The sequence below is a fragment of the Alosa alosa genome, chromosome 2 (assembly GCF_017589495.1).
Source record: "Alosa alosa isolate M-15738 ecotype Scorff River chromosome 2, AALO_Geno_1.1, whole genome shotgun sequence".
NCBI lineage: Eukaryota > Metazoa > Chordata > Actinopteri > Clupeiformes > Clupeidae > Alosa > Alosa alosa.
In genome coordinates this window covers 5,497,431-5,515,840 of record NC_063190.1, presented here as the reverse complement: position 1 = coordinate 5,515,840, position 18,410 = coordinate 5,497,431, and the positions used below count along the sequence as shown (strand labels likewise).

Below are 18,410 nucleotides of genomic sequence, written 5' to 3'. Positions count from 1 at the left end.
ATTAAAATTGCTTCAGAGGGTTTGGTCCACATCTATTATCAACATCAAAGTCTTAAACTTAGAGAGAGATGTGATGAGGGAGTCTTGTCCCCATCACTGCCTTTTCTCTGTGGCAATTTGCAGTCTGTTCTCTGGATCTACTTGTGCTTTTCCAGAAAATAATTTGATAAGCACTGGTCCTACATCACCCTATGTTTTTTGGCACATCAGTTTAGTTGTGTCATATGTTCTCCCAAGGGAACCCACCCATTCACTTCACACACACACAGACACACACACACAGGCACACACACTCACACACACACACACACACACTCATACACACACACACTTACTCGCTCCCTGCTTGGGTAGTGTGGATTAAAGGCTCAAGGAGGTTGAGAAGTCAAATCAAGACCTGAGTGTCCACCCCCCCTCCCCCTTCTCTCTCATCCCCCCAACCCCTCACCCCACCCTCTTGTGCTCCTCCTTCGGCCTGACAATCGGTCCATAGTCACCTTTCTCGACTGTTCTCTCTCGGATCTTTCAGGTGGCTTGGTTTGGGGCAGGTCCCAGTCCATCACAGGGCCATAACCTCCTGGGACAAAAAACATCAGAACCGTCACAATTTCTCTGGAAAACCTGTGGATTTTCATTTTTCATCAAATTACCACAAAGACATACATCCCAAGAGGACAAAACCTGAAGAAAACATTCACCACGTATCTGGGATATTTGTTTCACGACTTCTATCATTACATTTAATCTGGAACCTGGAACTCAGTTGGGTACAGCACCTGGAACTAAGCCTCCAGTATGGAGATAACTAATATGGATGCCAACTAAATGCCAGTTCGACAATTATCTGCAGGTAAGAATCGCTTGGCTTACATGACGTTTACCTTAAACTTTGTGATATATCCTCTTCAAATTCAAAAGGCTCTGGTACAAGTAGTGGTTTAAATATTTTAAACCATTTATGGTATTAAAACTATAAAATAAGAAAATATATAACTATCAGAAAGTTCCCAACATGAAGTAACAGGCAGTTAGGTAACTCACAGTGCGCGTAGCTTACACGTGTCAGATGAAAAAGTACAGCATGGCTGATGAAGATCTGGACTACAGTGAGCCTAAAACCAATTTAGGTCTGCATAGGGTGACAGGTAAATGTAACTGCACATTTGTTGCCTGTAAAAGCAGTATATAAGTGTTGTGTTGAGTTATGAATGTGTCACAAACGTATCTAACCTGATAATGTCAGTCTAACCACCTTACCTAACTGTGACAATAGTACAGTATAACGTAGTTGTGCAGTAGGCGAAAGTGCTTCAAGGACAGTCAAAGGACAGTGAGGCTATGAAGAGATGACCTTGTCCAGCTGCGTGTCAACCACCCTGAGCCTGTGGTGTGCACAGAGAAATAAACTAAATTAGGAGCTGATTAAAGTCCTTAATTGGTGATTAATGAGCCAATTGCCATACTGCAGGGGAGAACAGGAGAAGTTAAGCATACAGTAGGGGTAAGATGAGCCACCCCTTTTTTCTAGGAAACCTTAAACAGATTTTATCATGTGACAACATTTTAAGGAAGAGGGAATCAGTCCTTGCAATCTGTGGAAAGGTACAGCACATGGCAAATGTGGTAAAAAAAAAATGTGTGTAAAAATAATATTGTTTTGCTCTCCAAGTGGATTCCATTCCAAGTGGATTCCATTATTTTTTTTGTTTAGTGTAGAGGTTACAAAATAAAATCTCTTTGACACATTAGAATGTTCATAGGAGAATGTAAAAAATGGCTCATCTCAACCCGTTCTCCCCAATCATACAAAAGTATTTGCTCTGAGTTCATACAGTAGATGAGAGTCTTACACCTACAATAAAGTATAAAAGCACTATTTTGTTTTACACTGTGTGTGGGTGACAAGTTTAGAGTTGGTATCTTTCTACCACAGGGACAAACATGCTTTAGATTACCAATTGTTTGTAGAACTTTAATCATTAAGATGGAATGGCATGGGAAACTGTTATTCATTTCTGAACTTATTGTTTCTACACTCTGCGGCTTCAGTGTCAACTTTCTTTGACTGATCATGGCCAAGTTCCTCCCAGGTCATGATTTCAAGAACAGAGTGCTAACCTGGTTAAGAAGACGCTAAGCTAAACTAAGCTAAATTGTTCTGCCTACTCGTGTGGACGCAATCTAATGGGCCTCAAATTCATGGTCAGTCTATATGTCACAGTCATTGACCATAATGTATATGAAGTTTATTTTTCAAGATAAAAACAGTTGTAAGGAAGGAAGTTTAGACATTCACTTGTTGTGTTGATAAAGATTTACTAATATTCATACCATGTGTGCATACTTACTTTGGCTCAATCTGCATGGCAGGTGGAGCATATAGACTGTAAATGGGGTTAAACAGGATTGGTGCTAAAATGCTAAGGTGCTAAACATTACCATTGGTCAAGATGCCCTGAGTAAAGCAAATTGATAGTTGTAATTTTCAAGGTAGTTGAACATTTGTCTTATTTACATGGCTAGATACAAACCAGGCTCAATGAGCGTTCTAAAAAAAACATAGTTTTATATATGTCCTAGTATTTACATCTACATTTAAGGACACAGTGTTAAATATATAATGCAGATATGAAAGTTGTTGCCATGTATGCATACATCTCAAGTAGGTGTACATAAACTCATTGTCTGTTTGATGCAATATGGGAAAGAAAGAGCACTTAGCACTTGAAATCAACTTAGAAACTTGTTCAACTTGTTCTATTCTATAAACATTTCATACAATCACTGCCTGTACATTATTGAAAATGAAAGGGCAAGCTCAAGATTGTGATAGTTTTAATGTGCCAACCACCATAAGCACCCTGTATAATCCAGGCATGAGTCATGACCTTTTGACACTGTACACTGTAAGCCACAAATCTGTTGCTTAGTGAGGTGAGTATAAACATGTGTCTTTCTTCTGACAGTTCTGCCCTCCAAATGTTTAAAAAAACGGTCAAAAATAATAATGAAAAGATACTATGCTAACATTAGCATTGAGATAGAATGGCAAAGTCTGAGGTTAGTTCTGAAAACAATGCTAACGGGTGTTATCAACAGTAGGCCTATAGGGCGACAAAAATTCATGTCAGACTTACAACACAGGAAAAAACCTGATGAGGATAGCTTGATGAACGTCTAAGGAAATGTAACATAACGAAGAGGAAGAGACAGAAAAGAAAAGATTTCTTCTCATGTTATCAGGCAGTAAACCTGGGTGAGACTGGGGTTATAGACTCAATATGCTAAGACTCGCTAATCAGCTTTCCACATGTACTCTTTGGGAGCCAGCTAGCGGGGGAAGGGAACCTGGCACAGGTATGTGTACTGGCGCCATACCTACGGCACCGCCACCGCTACCATGGGCATCGACAAATGGGACCGAGACAATCACCTGATTCAACAAAGAAGTTGTTACCACACTTCCAAGTTTGGGGGCAAATCTGTTTGAATTTCTCCTTTTAATGGTCTGTTGGTTCAGTGCCCTCAGGCATCAGGATGTGTCAGAGATGTTTGGGTGTGTTGACATGGATGTTTGATTTGGGTGGCAGATGGGCTTTTGGCCTCCCTCAGAGTCAATCTGACTCAGGCGTTCATGGGTTTAGCGGTTCTTGCTCTGTACACTGGCAATCATGATGGCTTCACACGACATCTTTAGGTTCTTAAAAAGTCATGTTGCAAAAATGTGCACTTTGATTGACAATAACTTTGTTTGTCTTTTTTTCTCTTTTTGCCCTTAACCACTTTTCCCTTCCCCTGGTCTCACTTCCTGTGTGTCCCTCTCTGACGGTTTCTGTAGCGATGGCTGGGGAATGGTAGACTCTATGATGCCTTTGGGATTGTACCCCTAAGAGTGTCCAAGGTTGACAGCCAAAGACTGTATCAGGGTGCTTGTCACCGGGCAGCTGGTCAAACTCTCCTTTGTTCCATATCCCAGGGGCCCCTACTCACCTGCCTCACCCCCACCACCACTGCCCTCCCATCGCCTCTTTCTCCGTATTGTTCACCAGCAACCATTGGAGCTGAATGGCACCGCAAACAGACTCTGGCTGCTTGTTCAGTCTCTCGAACCATCCACGATGGCAACCAGAACACCCCTCCAGAGGGGCGCACAGGTCATGGAGGCACCAAACCAAACGCTACAGATCTGGCAGACCAAAAGTGGAGGGAACCGCCAACACAAACGACACCTATCCGGCTAACACGGTCATCCGGCGCCACAGCTCATGGGGCTCCTGGCTGCTGGTGCCACTGATGATGGTCTGCTACCTGCCCTGTGAGGCCTGGGGCTCCACGTTCAAGATTGCACTGGTGGGGCCGTGGACGTGCGACCCCATGTACTCCAAGGCCCTGCCCGACCTGGCCGCCCGCCTGGCCATGAGCCGCATCAACAAGAATCCCCATCTGAGCAAGGGCTACTGGTACGACTATGCGCTGGTCAACGAGGACTGCCAGACCTCGCGGGCGCTGGCTCGATTCGCCGAGCTGGAGGGCTACGGTGCGGCCTTCCTGGGCCCGGCCAACCCTGGCTACTGCTCGTCTGCCGCATTGCTAGCCAAAAACTGGGACAAGGGCATCCTGTCGTGGGGCTGCCTGAAGCCGGACATGAACGACGGCATGTTCCCCAGCTTCCTGCGACCCATGCCACTGCCGTCGCGTGTGCTCTTCTCCGTGCTGCGCTTCTTCAAGTGGGCGCACGTCAGCATCATCGCCGAGGAGGCGGATCTCTGGGAGGCGACCGGGTACGAGCTGGCGTCGTCGCTGCGCGCCCTCGGCCTGCCAGTCGGCACGGTGTCCATCATGGAGCTGGACGAGGAGGGCCCGCGAAGAGCACTGAGTAAGATCCGCGACTCCGATCACTCCAAAGGTATGTGTGTCTGAGTGGACACGAAAATGCAGAAAAGAGACCAAAATACAGAAGGACTGTTCTGTCATCTTGTTGTCTGTCTGCTTTACACCATCCATTTTTCACACACATTTAAGCAATCTAATAAAAAGCAGTGTCACCTTTAACAAAAACAGTCACTTCAGCAGGTCAATGTCTATCAGTTTCCTGCTTCCACAAGACTCATCAAATGGTAAGAGCACTGACAAACTCTTATGTATGTATTGTTTTCCTTTCTTTCTTTCTCTCTCTCTCTCTCTCTCTCTCTCTCTCTCTCTCTTTCTCTCTCTCTTTCTCTCTCTCTCTTTCTTTCTCTCTCTTTACCCAGTGATCATCATGTGCATGCACTCAGTACTGATCGGTGGGGATGCTCAGTACAAGCTGCTGACCACAGCCCTGGACATGAGGATGATTGAACGAGGCTACATTTTCATCCCTTACGACACCCTGCTCTACTCTCTGCCGTATAAGAATGCAGAGTACCCTATACTCGTCAACGACAACAAGCTACGGCGCGCCTATGACGGAGTACTCACCGTGACCATCGACCAGGGAGAGAACTCATTCTTTGAGGCCTTCAAAGAGGCCCAGGAGAAATTCGAGATCCGGACAAGCACCCCACCTGAACAGGTGAGTTACAGTTACAACATGTCAGGGACAACTTGAGGCCACTGATAGTTATTGTGAGTCAAGGGAAGGGTCTTGGGTTGTGTAATTGTTGTCATTTTGAAATTATTTCTTTAAGGCATGCATGAAGAGCAGAGTTGGTATAGTTTGGACATTTTCATTAGTTTTTTTTAACTCAGTGTTCCCTTTTTGGTTCCATTTTAGTTATGTTTACAGTTGCAGAAGTAGTTTACATTGAGTTGATTCAGTTGATTACTGATTATTACATTGAGTTGATTCAGTTGATTACTCATTATTGTTACTTAGGTATTACGTTATTTCAGGTATTATGAGAAAAACTAAAAGTGAAAAATATGTGTCACTGTGTCACAACTATGTTACAAAACAGTCAGATTAGACTGTGATCCTCCACATGTATACTCTATCGCTCCATGTCATGGTTTTTATAATTGATTGCATAGCAAGCAAATGTTAAAAAGTAACATAGATGAACCCTGGTGGAGAAACTGGCTCTCTTCTTGCAATAAGAAGTAACAAATAATCACTGCTGTGTTGCACTGGAATATTTCAGTTAAAGATGCTTTTATGCAACATATTGTGTTGAATCATGAATAATAAACACTCTTTAAAAATAAATATACACATTATCAGAAATACTCACGACAGAGGGCTGATTTGAAGTTATTTACAGGAATTGCTAGTTTTGGACTTTTCATCAGCTGAACCGTTGTTTCCCACCAGGTTTCTCCGTTCTTCGGCACCATCTACAACATGCTGTACTACACCGCCATGGCGGTGGAGCAGCAGCGGGCGGCCACTGGACGCTGGGTATCGGGCACTACGCTGCCCGAGGGCGAGGGCGGTTTCGAATTTGACGGCTTCAACCAGCCAGTGTACAGTGACACGGAAGGCGAGGGCATGCAGGTGAAGTATGTGGTGCTGGACAGCACTGGCCTTGGCGGCAAGCTCCACTCCACACACATCCTGGAGGCTGCGCACACCGTCGGCAGGTTCGGTGGCCTCAAGTACCTGGGCCGCTCCATCCACTTTGCCGGCTCCACCCCGAGCAGCGACTCCAACTGCTGGTTCAGTCCCTACATTGCCTGCACAGGAGGTAAGATACCTGTGTGAGTGTGTGTGTGTGTGTGTGTGTGTGTGTGTGTGTGCGTGTGTCTAGGATGAAAGACGTGACACTGATGTCTCTCTCTCCTTCTTCATCAGGCATCAGTGGAGCAGCACTTTTCTTCTTGTTCCTTTTCCTGGTTGCCGTCGGTGGAGCAGCCTATATCTTTATCAAGTAAGGAAGGCACCTACACTGTGCAACTAAACAACAAAAGGATTGTTTGATAACATTTTTGATACCTTACTCTAAATCCCATATGAAAAGCCATTGAGGATGTGTTTGTATGTACTACTATTGTAGCACATGTGGCTCATGGGATATGTATGCATGTATTTTTATTTTTACAGGAGAGGGAGTCTGTTAGGCTTCAGTTTTGGTGGTGGTGGTGGAGGAAAGATAGTTCTCAACCTCGATGACCTGGTCTTCATTAACACACAGCTCAGCCGAAGGGTCAGTCTCTCTCTTTCTCTCTCTGTGTCTCTCTCTCTGTGTCTCTCTCTCCGTGTCTCTCTCTCTCTCTCTCTCTCTCTCTCTCTCTCTCGACTCCACCACATCCACATCCAGTATAACATACATAACACGTGTGCATTACACACCAAATACACACTGAACATTTGTTCTCTTCCTCCAAATTCTTTTGATTCATGTGAATTTTTTTTAAATTGTAAATCCATTTGCTTTGACAGGAAAGCACTTAGGGTCACACAAATAAAAGTGACTTGATTTGACACATTCACAATATTTCATGCATTTCATAGTGAATTGATGAATATGTCTCGAAATAACCTGTATGAGTCGAGTCACGTCGCCTCACTCTCTCTCCATGTCCTCCTTGAGCAGAAACTGAATGAGGACAGTCAGCTGGACGTGAAGACGCCTCGGCACTCTGTGTCCGGTCGAAGCTACATCACCTCCACTCCGAACAGCTCCAATGTGGCTGTCTTTGAGGTAGGCAAGTGTCTTTTTCTGTGCGTGTGTAAGTTGGAGATTTGTTGGTTGAATGAAATAAATTAGAAACTCTAAATTCTAAATTCTAGTTTTGTATTATCACTGACTGTCCTTGTCCAGTATATGAAGACAAAAACAAATGTTACTAACAAAAAGTTGTGTTGTCATCAGGAAGATAGATGTAAGTGACTAAGTGAGGAGTAGAATGCACTTTAATTAATATGATGTGTGATGGGATGTTGATGCTTTGTCAAAAACAACAGAGAGTGAGAGACAAAATTGTTTTAAGCTTTTCAAAAAAGTGTTTTTTCTCCATTCTAGGGTGACTGGGTGTGGTTGAAAAAGTGTCCAAATGCGGAATCAGTGTCTTCTGTTAGTGATTCCACTCAGACAATGTTTATAAAGGTATGTTCTCTGTGTTAGTTTAGATATGTCTGTACTTCTACTGAAGAATTGATCATTTTGTTCTTTACCTTTGCCTTAGCTGCCCTGTGTTTCTGGTTTTAGTATCGAGACATGAGGCATGAGAATTTGAATCTATTCCTTGGGCTCTTCTTCGATTCTGGGATCTTTGGCATTGTCACAGAACACTGTACCAGGGGAAGCCTAGAAGACCTCATCAACAGCGAGGAGATGCGCCTGGACTGGATGTTCAAGTCCTCCTTACTGTTGGACCTAATCAGGGTAAGAGATTGATACAGAGAGAGAAAGAGAGAGAGAGAGAGAGAGAGAGAGAGAGAGAGAGAGAGAGAGAGAGAGAGAGAGAGAGAGAGAGAGAGAGAGAGAGAGAGAGAGAGAGAGAGAGAGAGAGAGAGAGAGCACCTTTGAACTGGCTCTATATCTTTTCTTTTTCTACCCCTTTGTTTGTCACACCCTGTTGTCCTTTCTACAGGGGATGAAGTATCTGCACAACAGGGGCATTCTCCACGGGCGTCTGAAGTCTCGGAACTGTGTAGTGGACGGGCGCTTTGTGCTTAAAGTCACGGACTACGGCTTCGGAGAGATCCTCAAAAGCCAAGGCATCTCGCTGGATGAAGAAGCACCAGAGGGTAAGCAAGAGACTCAGAACAAGGCAGATGGCTAAACACAGCACTTGCAGCAGCTTTAATGACTGCAACAACAACAACTTTACTGCAACAACACTGACTCTCGGTCTGTCTGGAAAGCACCTATAGTGTGTAACCTATAATGTGATAGAATAAGCTGCCAAAATCCCCGAAGTCATGGGTTCAATCTCTGTGGGCTGCTAAAAGATTCAAATGTAGAGCATAACTGGTTCCCTGGTTGCTGATACTGATAGTTCCTCTTGTCCAACCTCTTGTTATAACAGATCAATTGTGGACTGCACCAGAGATTCTGCGAGACCCAAGCTTGCAATTTGGCACTTTCCCGGGAGATGTTTATGGCTTTGCCATCATCATGCAGGAGGTGATCTCACGCTGCGCCCCTTTCTGCATGCTCGACATGCCTCCCAAAGGTAACTAGGGAGTGGACCTGGAGAGATAGAGTGGTAGTGTGGAAAAAGAAAAACATCATTAATGAATGAAAGATAGGAATGAGACAAAGACTTGTGTGAGGGATTTGTTTTCACATGTAGTGAAGTCCAAAGAACATCCTGCATTCCTTCTATCCTTCTCAAAAATTCAATGGAATTCCACCTCAGTGGTAGAACAATTACCAATACTTCTTTTCTAACTAACAGAAATTATCAGCAAAGTGAAGTCCCCCCCTCCGCTTTGTCGGCCTGAGGTGTCCCTGGACGAGGCCCCTCTGGAGATCATCCAGATTATGAAGCAGTGCTGGAGTGAGGAGCCAGAGAAGAGGCTGACATTTGAGGAGATCTTTCGGCAGGTAAAGCGCTCCACCCAATACATTAACATGGAGATTTTACCCATTGAAATAAAGGCATTTTTAACCTTTTTTGCCTATATACGAGTGCCTTGGTTTTTCTGAAGATTTTTGCCGACCTGTTCATGCCCCTTCAGCTAAGAAGCTCTCCAGATCTCCAGCTTTTCATCCTGCCTATCCAATTTCTCCCTCACACATTGGCTCACATCCCACCGTGCATTGCACTCACTCATGCACTCCCCGTCCACCTCATTTTGCAGTTTAAGAGCGTGAGCAAAGGGAAGAAGACCAACATCATCGACTCCATGCTGCGCATGTTGGAGCAGTACTCCTCTAACCTGGAAGACCTGATCCGAGAGAGGACAGAGGAGCTGGAGGTGGAGAGAGAGAAGACAGACACACTCCTGGCTCAGATGTTACCCAAGTGAGTCCATCAAACTCACATCTCATTCTGACATTACATCCAACACGGCCCTCTTGCTTCCATCACGACTGACACTTGGGACTCTAACTGGATTTCCCCTAATGGAGTCTGAAGGCACATGCTTATATTTAAATACAGTATACACATATTCATCATTTATAGATATTTGTCCTGCAATGAGAACAATTATTGGTCCATGTGCTTGGCACTTCAGACTTTCATTCAAACCTGTCCTAACCAGCCCTTGAAATTAGGTTTCTTCCTCTTTCGTTATGTTTGTCCCTCTCCTCCTCCACTCCTCTCTGTTCATGTGCTGTTCCTCTGTATCAGATCTGTAGCTCAGGCGCTGAAGACGGGGAAGCCTGTGAAACCGGAGCACTTTGCCGAAGTGACACTCTACTTCAGCGACATTGTGGGCTTCACCACCATCTCGGCCATCAGTGAGCCCATCGAAGTGGTCGACCTACTCAATGACCTCTACACGTGCTTCGACGCCATCATTGGCCAGCACGACGTATACAAGGTGACCAACTCTCAGTTGTCAGGACTGAGTGTAAAACTTTGTGCAATGAAACCGCTAGGGGAGTTTTCAGTGATAAAAGTAGTTAAGTACTGTAGTCTGTGAAATACTCAAGAGTGTTGGGGTGTCAATAGAGAATTTTGAGGTATGAAAGTGTGTTAAAACAAAATGGAAGGCTTTTTCTTAGGGTGCTTTTGCTTTGATGTTCCCTCAGGTGGAAACCATTGGAGATGCCTATATGGTGGCGTCAGGTGTACCGAACCGCAATGGGAGCCGGCACGCAGCTGAAGTGTCCAACATGTCTCTGGATATCCTGCACGTTATGGGGGCCTTCAGAATGAGGCACATGCCTGAAGTTAAGGTCAAGATTCGCATTGGCCTCCATACAGGTCAGTCAGGTCTCTAATGTAACTTTAAAGGTGCTGTCTGCAATTCTGCCAAAAAGTTGTCGATATTTGAGCAGAGCAGTGGCAGCCAATCAAATAGCACTCTTGCAATGTAGTGATTGGCTTTAGTTGTTTAGGCCGATGTGTCACGATTCAGACAGACGACCAGAGGACCACAACACCAGAAAGTTTATTAAACTTAAGGGAAAAGGGAAGTAGGGAGTGAGTGAAGGCTCCAGGGGTTACCGGGAATAACAGGGATACAGGGGTTCCGTCCAATGTGCTGTGTCTGTGCCCCCCCCAGTGGCAGCGATGCGTCCTACGACGCCGGTGGTGGGTGGTCCGGAAGTCCTGGGGGACACAGACACAACAGGGCGGATGAAACGAGGCAGAAGTACAGTTCAAGGGAAATCCAAATTCGTAGTAGCAAGGCAGAAGGCTGGTCAGAGTTACCGGGATCGAAGAGTAGTCAGGAGTCGTTACGGCAGAAAGCAGGTCTGGTTTTCTGGGGCAGAAGAGTATCCAAGATTCAGGCAGGTCCGGGGTCACAAAACAAGAGTGAGCCAGACGCACGAGCAAACAGGTTCCATGTGTGCGCTTTGCAGACGATCTGACAAAGGAGAGCTGAAAGACAGGGCTTTAAATACTGGGAGAGGTTAGTGGGTAATGCAGCGCAGCTGGCAGAGTAATTAGAGCAGAGCAGAGCAGGGACAGGTGGAGCTAGTTAGGCTGAGTAGAGAGAGTGGTGAGCAGAGTGGAAGATAATGGAAACCAATTAAGGTGGTAACCCGGTGGAGTGAGAGGGCTCATGACACGATGTCTTTTTCTTTTTTTTTTTTTGAGCGCACACTGAATGTATAACGAAAGGAGTATGAGGAGTTGTGAGCTGAATCTGACAAAAAGTGTAACAGATTCAAATCCTCTCATGACAAAAAGTGTAACAGATTCAAATCCTCTCATGACGCTAAATACATTTGATGAGAAATAAGCTCACACACAAACACTTGCAGATTCCCATATGCAATTCCTTTCCGAAATAATAAGGGCACAAATATGAACGGGACCTCCTGAATCAGCACACAGAGTAATGTCTGCAAAAATCCAACATAGCCAGTTAGTACAATTGCAGATGGCAGAGATAACAGGTGACAAGTATGATATTGTGTATGGAGTCTACTCACTATCGAGTTTTATTTTTACATTGATAGCCCGTGACTGCTTGCTCTTGCTTTATTAGTACTTGATTCTTGGTGCTGGGTATGCATTCTAAGAACAAGTGAGATGTCAACCTAAGGCATATTCCGATCATCCAGTTAGGCCCTCTTATCCAATTACAGGCCTCCGTCCCTTTTGTCCCGCTGTCTCAAGGACGTGTCAGCCTGGTCACACAAACCAATTTCCGTTTCTGGAACATTCACCTTCATTTATGTCCATCCATCCCTTTGAATATACTCTACTATACTATATTATTGTTTGTTTATTTATTTATATATTAAAATTATTTCTATTTCTTTTCAGCATTATATTAACTGCCATCTTTAACTTTACTGTACATTGTGCTCTATGCCTATAGTAGTAGTAGTTTAGAAACTGTATCTTCTTTTTTCTACAATCATAATCAGTTTATCATTATCATTACTATTATTTTTTGTATTTTTATTTATTTTTTGTCACTTATATTTTTGTTTTTATTACTGTTTTTGTTTTATTTCTGTGAGCACCTTGGGTCAATTGCATTGCGTTTAAGTGTGCTATATAAATAAATATGACTTGACTTGACTACCTTAAACTGTAGGGTTATAGTATAGATTTAGTGTAGTCTTAATTACTCTTAATTACTATTATTTAAGACAATGGACAAAGATCTATCTGAGCAATCTTTTACAATACTATTTGTAACGTTTATTGTCCAAGAATACTTTGCTTGAGGTGAAGCACACACTAACGCGGAGCAGTGAGCTGCCTTGCTTCAGCGGCGCTTGGGGAGCAGTGAGGGGTTAGGTGTCTTGCTCAAGGGCACTTCAGCCATTCCCACTGGTCAGGGATCGAGCCGGCAACCCTTTGGTTCCAAGCCCGAAGCCCTAACCAGTAGGCCACAACTGCCCCTTATTTTTACAAGCTATTCAAGCTGGTCATATTGTGTGAATGTGCACTATATCAATCTAAGGAAGAATGACATGTATGAATGCTATCTGTGCATGAATGCTAAAATGCTACCTGTGAAAGTACAACATGTAAAAATATGTATGTGTGCTTTATTTTTTTCTTAGGCCCTGTTGTGGCAGGGGTAGTGGGCCTTACAATGCCTAGGTACTGTCTATTCGGGGACACTGTCAACACAGCTTCTCGAATGGAATCCACGGGGTTGTGTAAGTATACAACCAAATCACACTCAATATCTATATAAATACTGTATCTATGTATAAGCCTATACAGATGATTTGTATGATTTGACCATATATGGGAGAGCCAATGCGATACAAATTTAAATTGATCTAATACAACTTGAAAAATAAGCACAATTTATTCTCCTTTTATTGACAGATAGCTAACTTTTGACATATGAATGAAAAATGGCATAGCATCATGAAAAATAATGTGATATTTAATTAGAGAATTAGAGAAATATTTTTAAACTAAAATATTTTATTTACATTTTATAGCCACAGCGTGTGATAAGCTCATATTTCTATTTATCCAGCTTTGTGTATATTCAGAGTATGCCAAACTGTATGTTTGCGTGTGTGTCTGTGTGCGTGTCAATGGAAAGGTCAAGCATAAATGTTTCTGAGTGCATGGTAGTGAACAGGCTCAGAGAGCTTTAAGGTGAAGAGCGATCAATAAGCCTTTAAGGCTATCAGTAGACTTAGTGAGACAACTCAGGGTTTAATGTCCAGTGTCCTCTAAGACTCTGCTATAATTTTACCTCAGTCTCAAACAACATTGAATAGCCTTAAGATGTTGGACTTAATTGTTGGTTTAAAACAAAAAAAAAAACAAGGCTGCAATGATTTCTAAGAAACAGGGACATCATTATTAAAACCTCATGATAAAACATGCATTCAAAAGAGAAAGAGAGAGCTTGTCTTTAACTTTCAGAAGTTATGGGTTATTTACAAGGTACAGGTGGAGTTTCTGTTTAGGTAAATTATTATGAATATACCTAAAGAGAAACTTCACAAGTATAGGCTACCTAAATTTGAAGCAACTTCCTGATACACAAGATGTATGTAGTCCACTACCATCTAGTGTTGAGATGCTGTAAGGTAAGGTAAGGTAAGGTAACTTTATTTGTACCCAAGGGTAGATTTGGTTGCAGGTCAAAAGAGTGGGTTTCTTACACACACACATAGATGACATTAAACAACATTGACAGAAAACAGTGACATAACAGTGACAACAGTGCTCTAGACCTAGGAATATAGATAAAAAATGATACATGAATATTGTATCAAAATTCAGTAGATAAGAATGCAAAATAAAAGTCATCATAGCAGATACAAGAGCTAAACCAGATTAAATAAATAAATACATTAAGATTAAGAGGGCTGTGCAGTCAATAAGTTAGTGTGTAGCCTAATCTAACAGTAGCCTAAGTGCTATTTAACACTCTAATAGCTGAGGGAACAAAACTGCCTCTGTATCTTTTAGTTTTACAAACAGGCATTTTGTAATTGCAGCATGATGGGAGAGGCTGAAATTCACCATATAGTGGGTGGGATCCATCCTCTAGGACAGACCCAACTAGCCTCTGTAGCTGCCTACTGTGTAGGGATTCCAGGTTCAGCAGTGGCTCTCCAATCAGCCTACTAGCCCACCTTACAATTTGGTTCAGGGAGTTCTTATTTTTTAGGGGTAGATTGCTGAGCCAAGACACCAGGCTAAAAGAGATGACTGATTCAATGAAGCTGCGGTAGAACATGGTGAGCATCTTTCTGTCGATGTGGAAGGAGGACAGTTTCCTCAGACAGTATACAGTAGACGCTGGTTCCCCTTTTTGTACACAGTCTCACAGTTTGCCTCAAAATTTAATTTATCATCAATGATGGTCCCAAGGTATTTAAATTTATTGATACACTCCACTGCCTGACCCTTTATGCTGATGATTTCCTTAGCCCTGGGGAGTTTCCTAAAGTCTATACACATATTTTTTGTTTTGGAAATGTTCATCTGTAGAAAGGACCTATCACACCAGTCTACAAAATCCTGGACAACTGGACCATGACCTGTTTCATTTCCTTGTAGCAGGCTTACGATGACAGAGTCTGTAACAACAAAGCTTAACTCCTACTGATTACCCACTCCCTCTGTTAATGGGATGGGTGGGGGGGTTAGAGAGAGAATATGGTTTATTTGATTCAGTAAATCTGTGTGGTATGTTACCATGAGTGATGTGAATGAAATTAAACAAATTGTTTGTTTTCTTTGCTTTTGATCGCTTTAGCTTACAGAATCCATGTCAACAGGAGCACAGTTGACATCCTCAGAAAAATGGATGTGGGCTATAAAATAGACAGCAGAGGCAGGACAGAACTGAAGGTATGGCCACGATATGCAGAAACACACTTCTCCATTTCTCTCTCTCTCTCTTTCTCTCTCTCTCTCTCTCTCTCCTTTTAATCCCCTGACCCCCTGTTCTCCTCTAATTTCCTCCTTCAGGGGAAAGGTGCTGAAGAGACATTCTGGCTGATGGGTAGAGAAGATTTCACCAAGCCCTTGCCCAGGCCTCCAGACCTTACTCCAGGGTAAGTACCTTTCAGGAATCAGGGACACTGTGCTCAGGAATTAATTTAGGGGATGAAAGAGTCCTTTGTCTCTCCCCACAAAGATTGATCTGGAATGCAGTTCAGCTTTGTGAGAATGCTTAAACATTGTCCTTGTTGCGGGTAAAAGGTTCTTTGTGTATAAAGGTTTCCAAAATGAAGCTTCTAACTGTAGAAACCTCATAAACTTGACATTTTCAAAACTGATATTCCATAACTGTTCAACAAAAAAAATGGAATGAGATGAGTAGATATGAAGAAAGAGATGTATCCCTCATTAACCTCAGAAACATGTTCTATTTGTGTTTATGAACTTCAGCTCACTTTGCATCAACAGCAGAGTACCCTGTAACCCTCCCATTTGCTCCTGTATATCTAGGGCTAGTAACCACGGCATCAGCCTCGATGAAGTTCCGCCAGATAGAAAACAGAGGCTCCTGGACCGACAGAAGAATATGGGCTAAACTCCAGCTGGGTAATTAAACTCTTTCCATACTCTCCTTTACCTCCTTTAACTCTATGGATGAATGCAGAGCAGTTTGGACATACACACCATCTAAAGGCCAAGAGATCCACAACATGCACTGACAACAATTCAAAATTGCACAGTGACATCTGATTGGTCCAGAGAGAATACCTGTTTGAGCTCTTGTCCTGCTCTACTTGTCCAGGTGGTGGTGCCCTCCCTCCTTAAGTGACCGCTAGTGGGAAAGTAGGACAGAAGAGGCAGCTGGTGAAGGGGCTAATGGGGCTTTGCTGACATGGCCCTCCGCTGCCCTGGCCTGTGACTGATCTTTTTTTCTCTCTTTCTTTCGATGCACAAAAAAAAGAGTGAAAGTCACTCCGCAGACACCAACCCCCGAATTTCACCTCTAGCAATGGCTGAGAGAAAGGTTTTACACACTGCTCAGCCAGGTAACTTGCCAGGACTCTGAGGAGCAAGGACACATGAGTTTCATAGAGATTACACAAAGACATCTGAAAGACGATCCACTGCATTTTGCTAGACACGAGACAACCTCCTCCAGTGAGCACAGGACAGCAAAATAAATTGCAACTGGGTGCATACATTTGCACGATAAATACAAGTTCTGCATCAAGCATAATTCTATAGTCCTGACATAGAAATATCCTCCATCAAATGACCAAAAAGGTGCTTTCTAGAAAACAACAGGTTATAAAGTTAACAAGTGTAGGCTATATTCCATTCTATGTGCATTTAAGCATATACAGAAATATGTATTGTTCTCTTAAAGGCTTACTAGTATCTCCAAATGAAATTGTAGAAATAGTTAGCCGTGGACCAGTAGTATTAATTTTCTGCTCCCTCATATTTAAGTTGCAGTTGTTTGAACATCACCTTCCTTATTGTAATGTCCTCGGGAGTTTGACACTGGATCTCAACAATGATTGTACAGGTTAACTTATCTGTATACCATGGAATCACAATTCATACCTGATTACCAAAAATGTGTAAATACAATCTGTGTTAATTTTAAAATCATAACGAGACAGTTGTGAAACTTTAAAAACAAGTGTTTCTGCAGAGAAAGGTCATTTAATGCAGTTTACTCTATCCTCTCTTGTGTTTATTGTGTCTGTTGAGCATGCTTCTTCATCAAGTCTATAGATGGGTTTCTTTATTGTATTTATATATGTGAACATGGCTTTGTTTTTGTAAAAAAGCAAAAGGATGGAAAACGCTGTTTTTTTGTTTTGTTATATTGGCAGAATGATGTGATGCACAGTTGCCAGTAAACTGTGTCACAATACGATTCAACGCTGTGTTGAACTCTTTGATATCCTCCAGTGGAGAAACTGGAGATCTGTCCTGTAGTGTAGAGCACCATCAGCACAGCCTTTGCATCACAGGAGACTGAGCAAGGGCCTCTGGAATGACCTGCATGTTACTGATGCAGACTCTTCATTGGTCCCATAGTCTAGGGCATTTTCTATTTAACGGTAAATAAATAAATAAAAGTGTAGTTGGATTGGTGTCAACTATACTCCCGTTTAAAACTGAAATTGTTTCATTCTTGTGCTTGTGTAAATAAAAGTTTTGGTTTAGTAAATATTTGCTTCTTTATTGATTTACTTCAAAGAAAAGAAATAAACAAATAATCATGGTAATAACACAAACTCGTGCGGAAGGACAGAAATAAAAGAACACATTGACTACAACTAAGCATCCAGCTGCACCCATTATTCTGAAGAGGGATGCTTACTGACAAAGAGCTTTGAGTCAAATGTTTCACCCAGTGTCTACCCCGCTCCCCCTAATGAAGCTATTATTGAATGCTGTACAGTCAAGTTTGGATCTGCCCCATCAGGGCCTGACAAAATCAGGTGTTGGCTTCTGTTTGTGTCTTGTCCAAGCCTGTAAAGTTCCAAAGTTCCAGTTACTGCAACTGCCCAAACATATCTTCTTCACCATAAACACACATTAGCCCAAATAAATCATCAGTTTGATTCCACAGCTCTTTGTGATGTGTCACTGTTACCATAGTTTTATACATGGCAAGATGATTTAGAATTAGATTTTTTTTTAAATTCAGGAACATTATATTATCACACTCGTTTATATATTGATATATATAAACAAATAACACCAATAGACTAATTATTCAGACTTTTTTCTAGAGAGACAGACTTAAGCAGATTTATACTGCAGGAGAGAAACCACAGAGAGAAGGGCCTTCACAAGAGGTCAAGATAAGACGAGAGTTTAGGGTCCTACCAAGTAAGGGGCAGTAAAGTGGTGAGCCAGATATAGGTCCTGATAAATGCTCTGCAGGTGACCCTGCAAATGTATAGACAATTTACCCTTGGGCTCTCCTTAATGTAATT

General features: G+C 42.7%; 1 protein-coding gene across 1 annotated transcript; it reads left to right on the top strand.

The window, feature by feature from the left end:
• Positions 1–524: 524 nt before the first annotated feature.
• gucy2d (guanylate cyclase 2D, retinal) lies at positions 525–17,635 on the top strand. Its single transcript, XM_048237963.1, has 20 exons — positions 525–850; positions 3,839–4,906; positions 5,253–5,554; positions 6,293–6,665; positions 6,773–6,848; positions 7,022–7,124; positions 7,515–7,622; positions 7,944–8,027; positions 8,130–8,306; positions 8,515–8,671; positions 8,953–9,099; positions 9,325–9,473; positions 9,731–9,894; positions 10,225–10,417; positions 10,629–10,803; positions 13,071–13,169; positions 15,245–15,339; positions 15,460–15,545; positions 15,943–16,038; positions 16,235–17,635. The coding sequence occupies exons 2-19, from the start codon at positions 4,066–4,068 to the stop codon at positions 16,025–16,027; spliced, it is 3,414 nt and encodes a 1,137-aa protein (XP_048093920.1). The 5' UTR covers positions 525–850; positions 3,839–4,065; the 3' UTR covers positions 16,028–16,038; positions 16,235–17,635.
• The last annotated feature ends 775 nt before the right edge of the window (positions 17,636–18,410 follow it).

Coding starts and splice junctions, on each gene's coding strand:
- gucy2d (XM_048237963.1), top strand. CDS start 4,066: ATGGCACCGCAAACAGACTCTGGCTGCTTGTTCAGTCTCTCGAACCAT. Junction 5,555..6,292: donor CAAGCACCCCACCTGAACAG/GTGAGTTACAGT, acceptor GTTTCCCACCAG/GTTTCTCCGTTCTTCGGCAC. Junction 6,849..7,021: donor GCAGCCTATATCTTTATCAA/GTAAGGAAGGCA, acceptor TTATTTTTACAG/GAGAGGGAGTCTGTTAGGCT.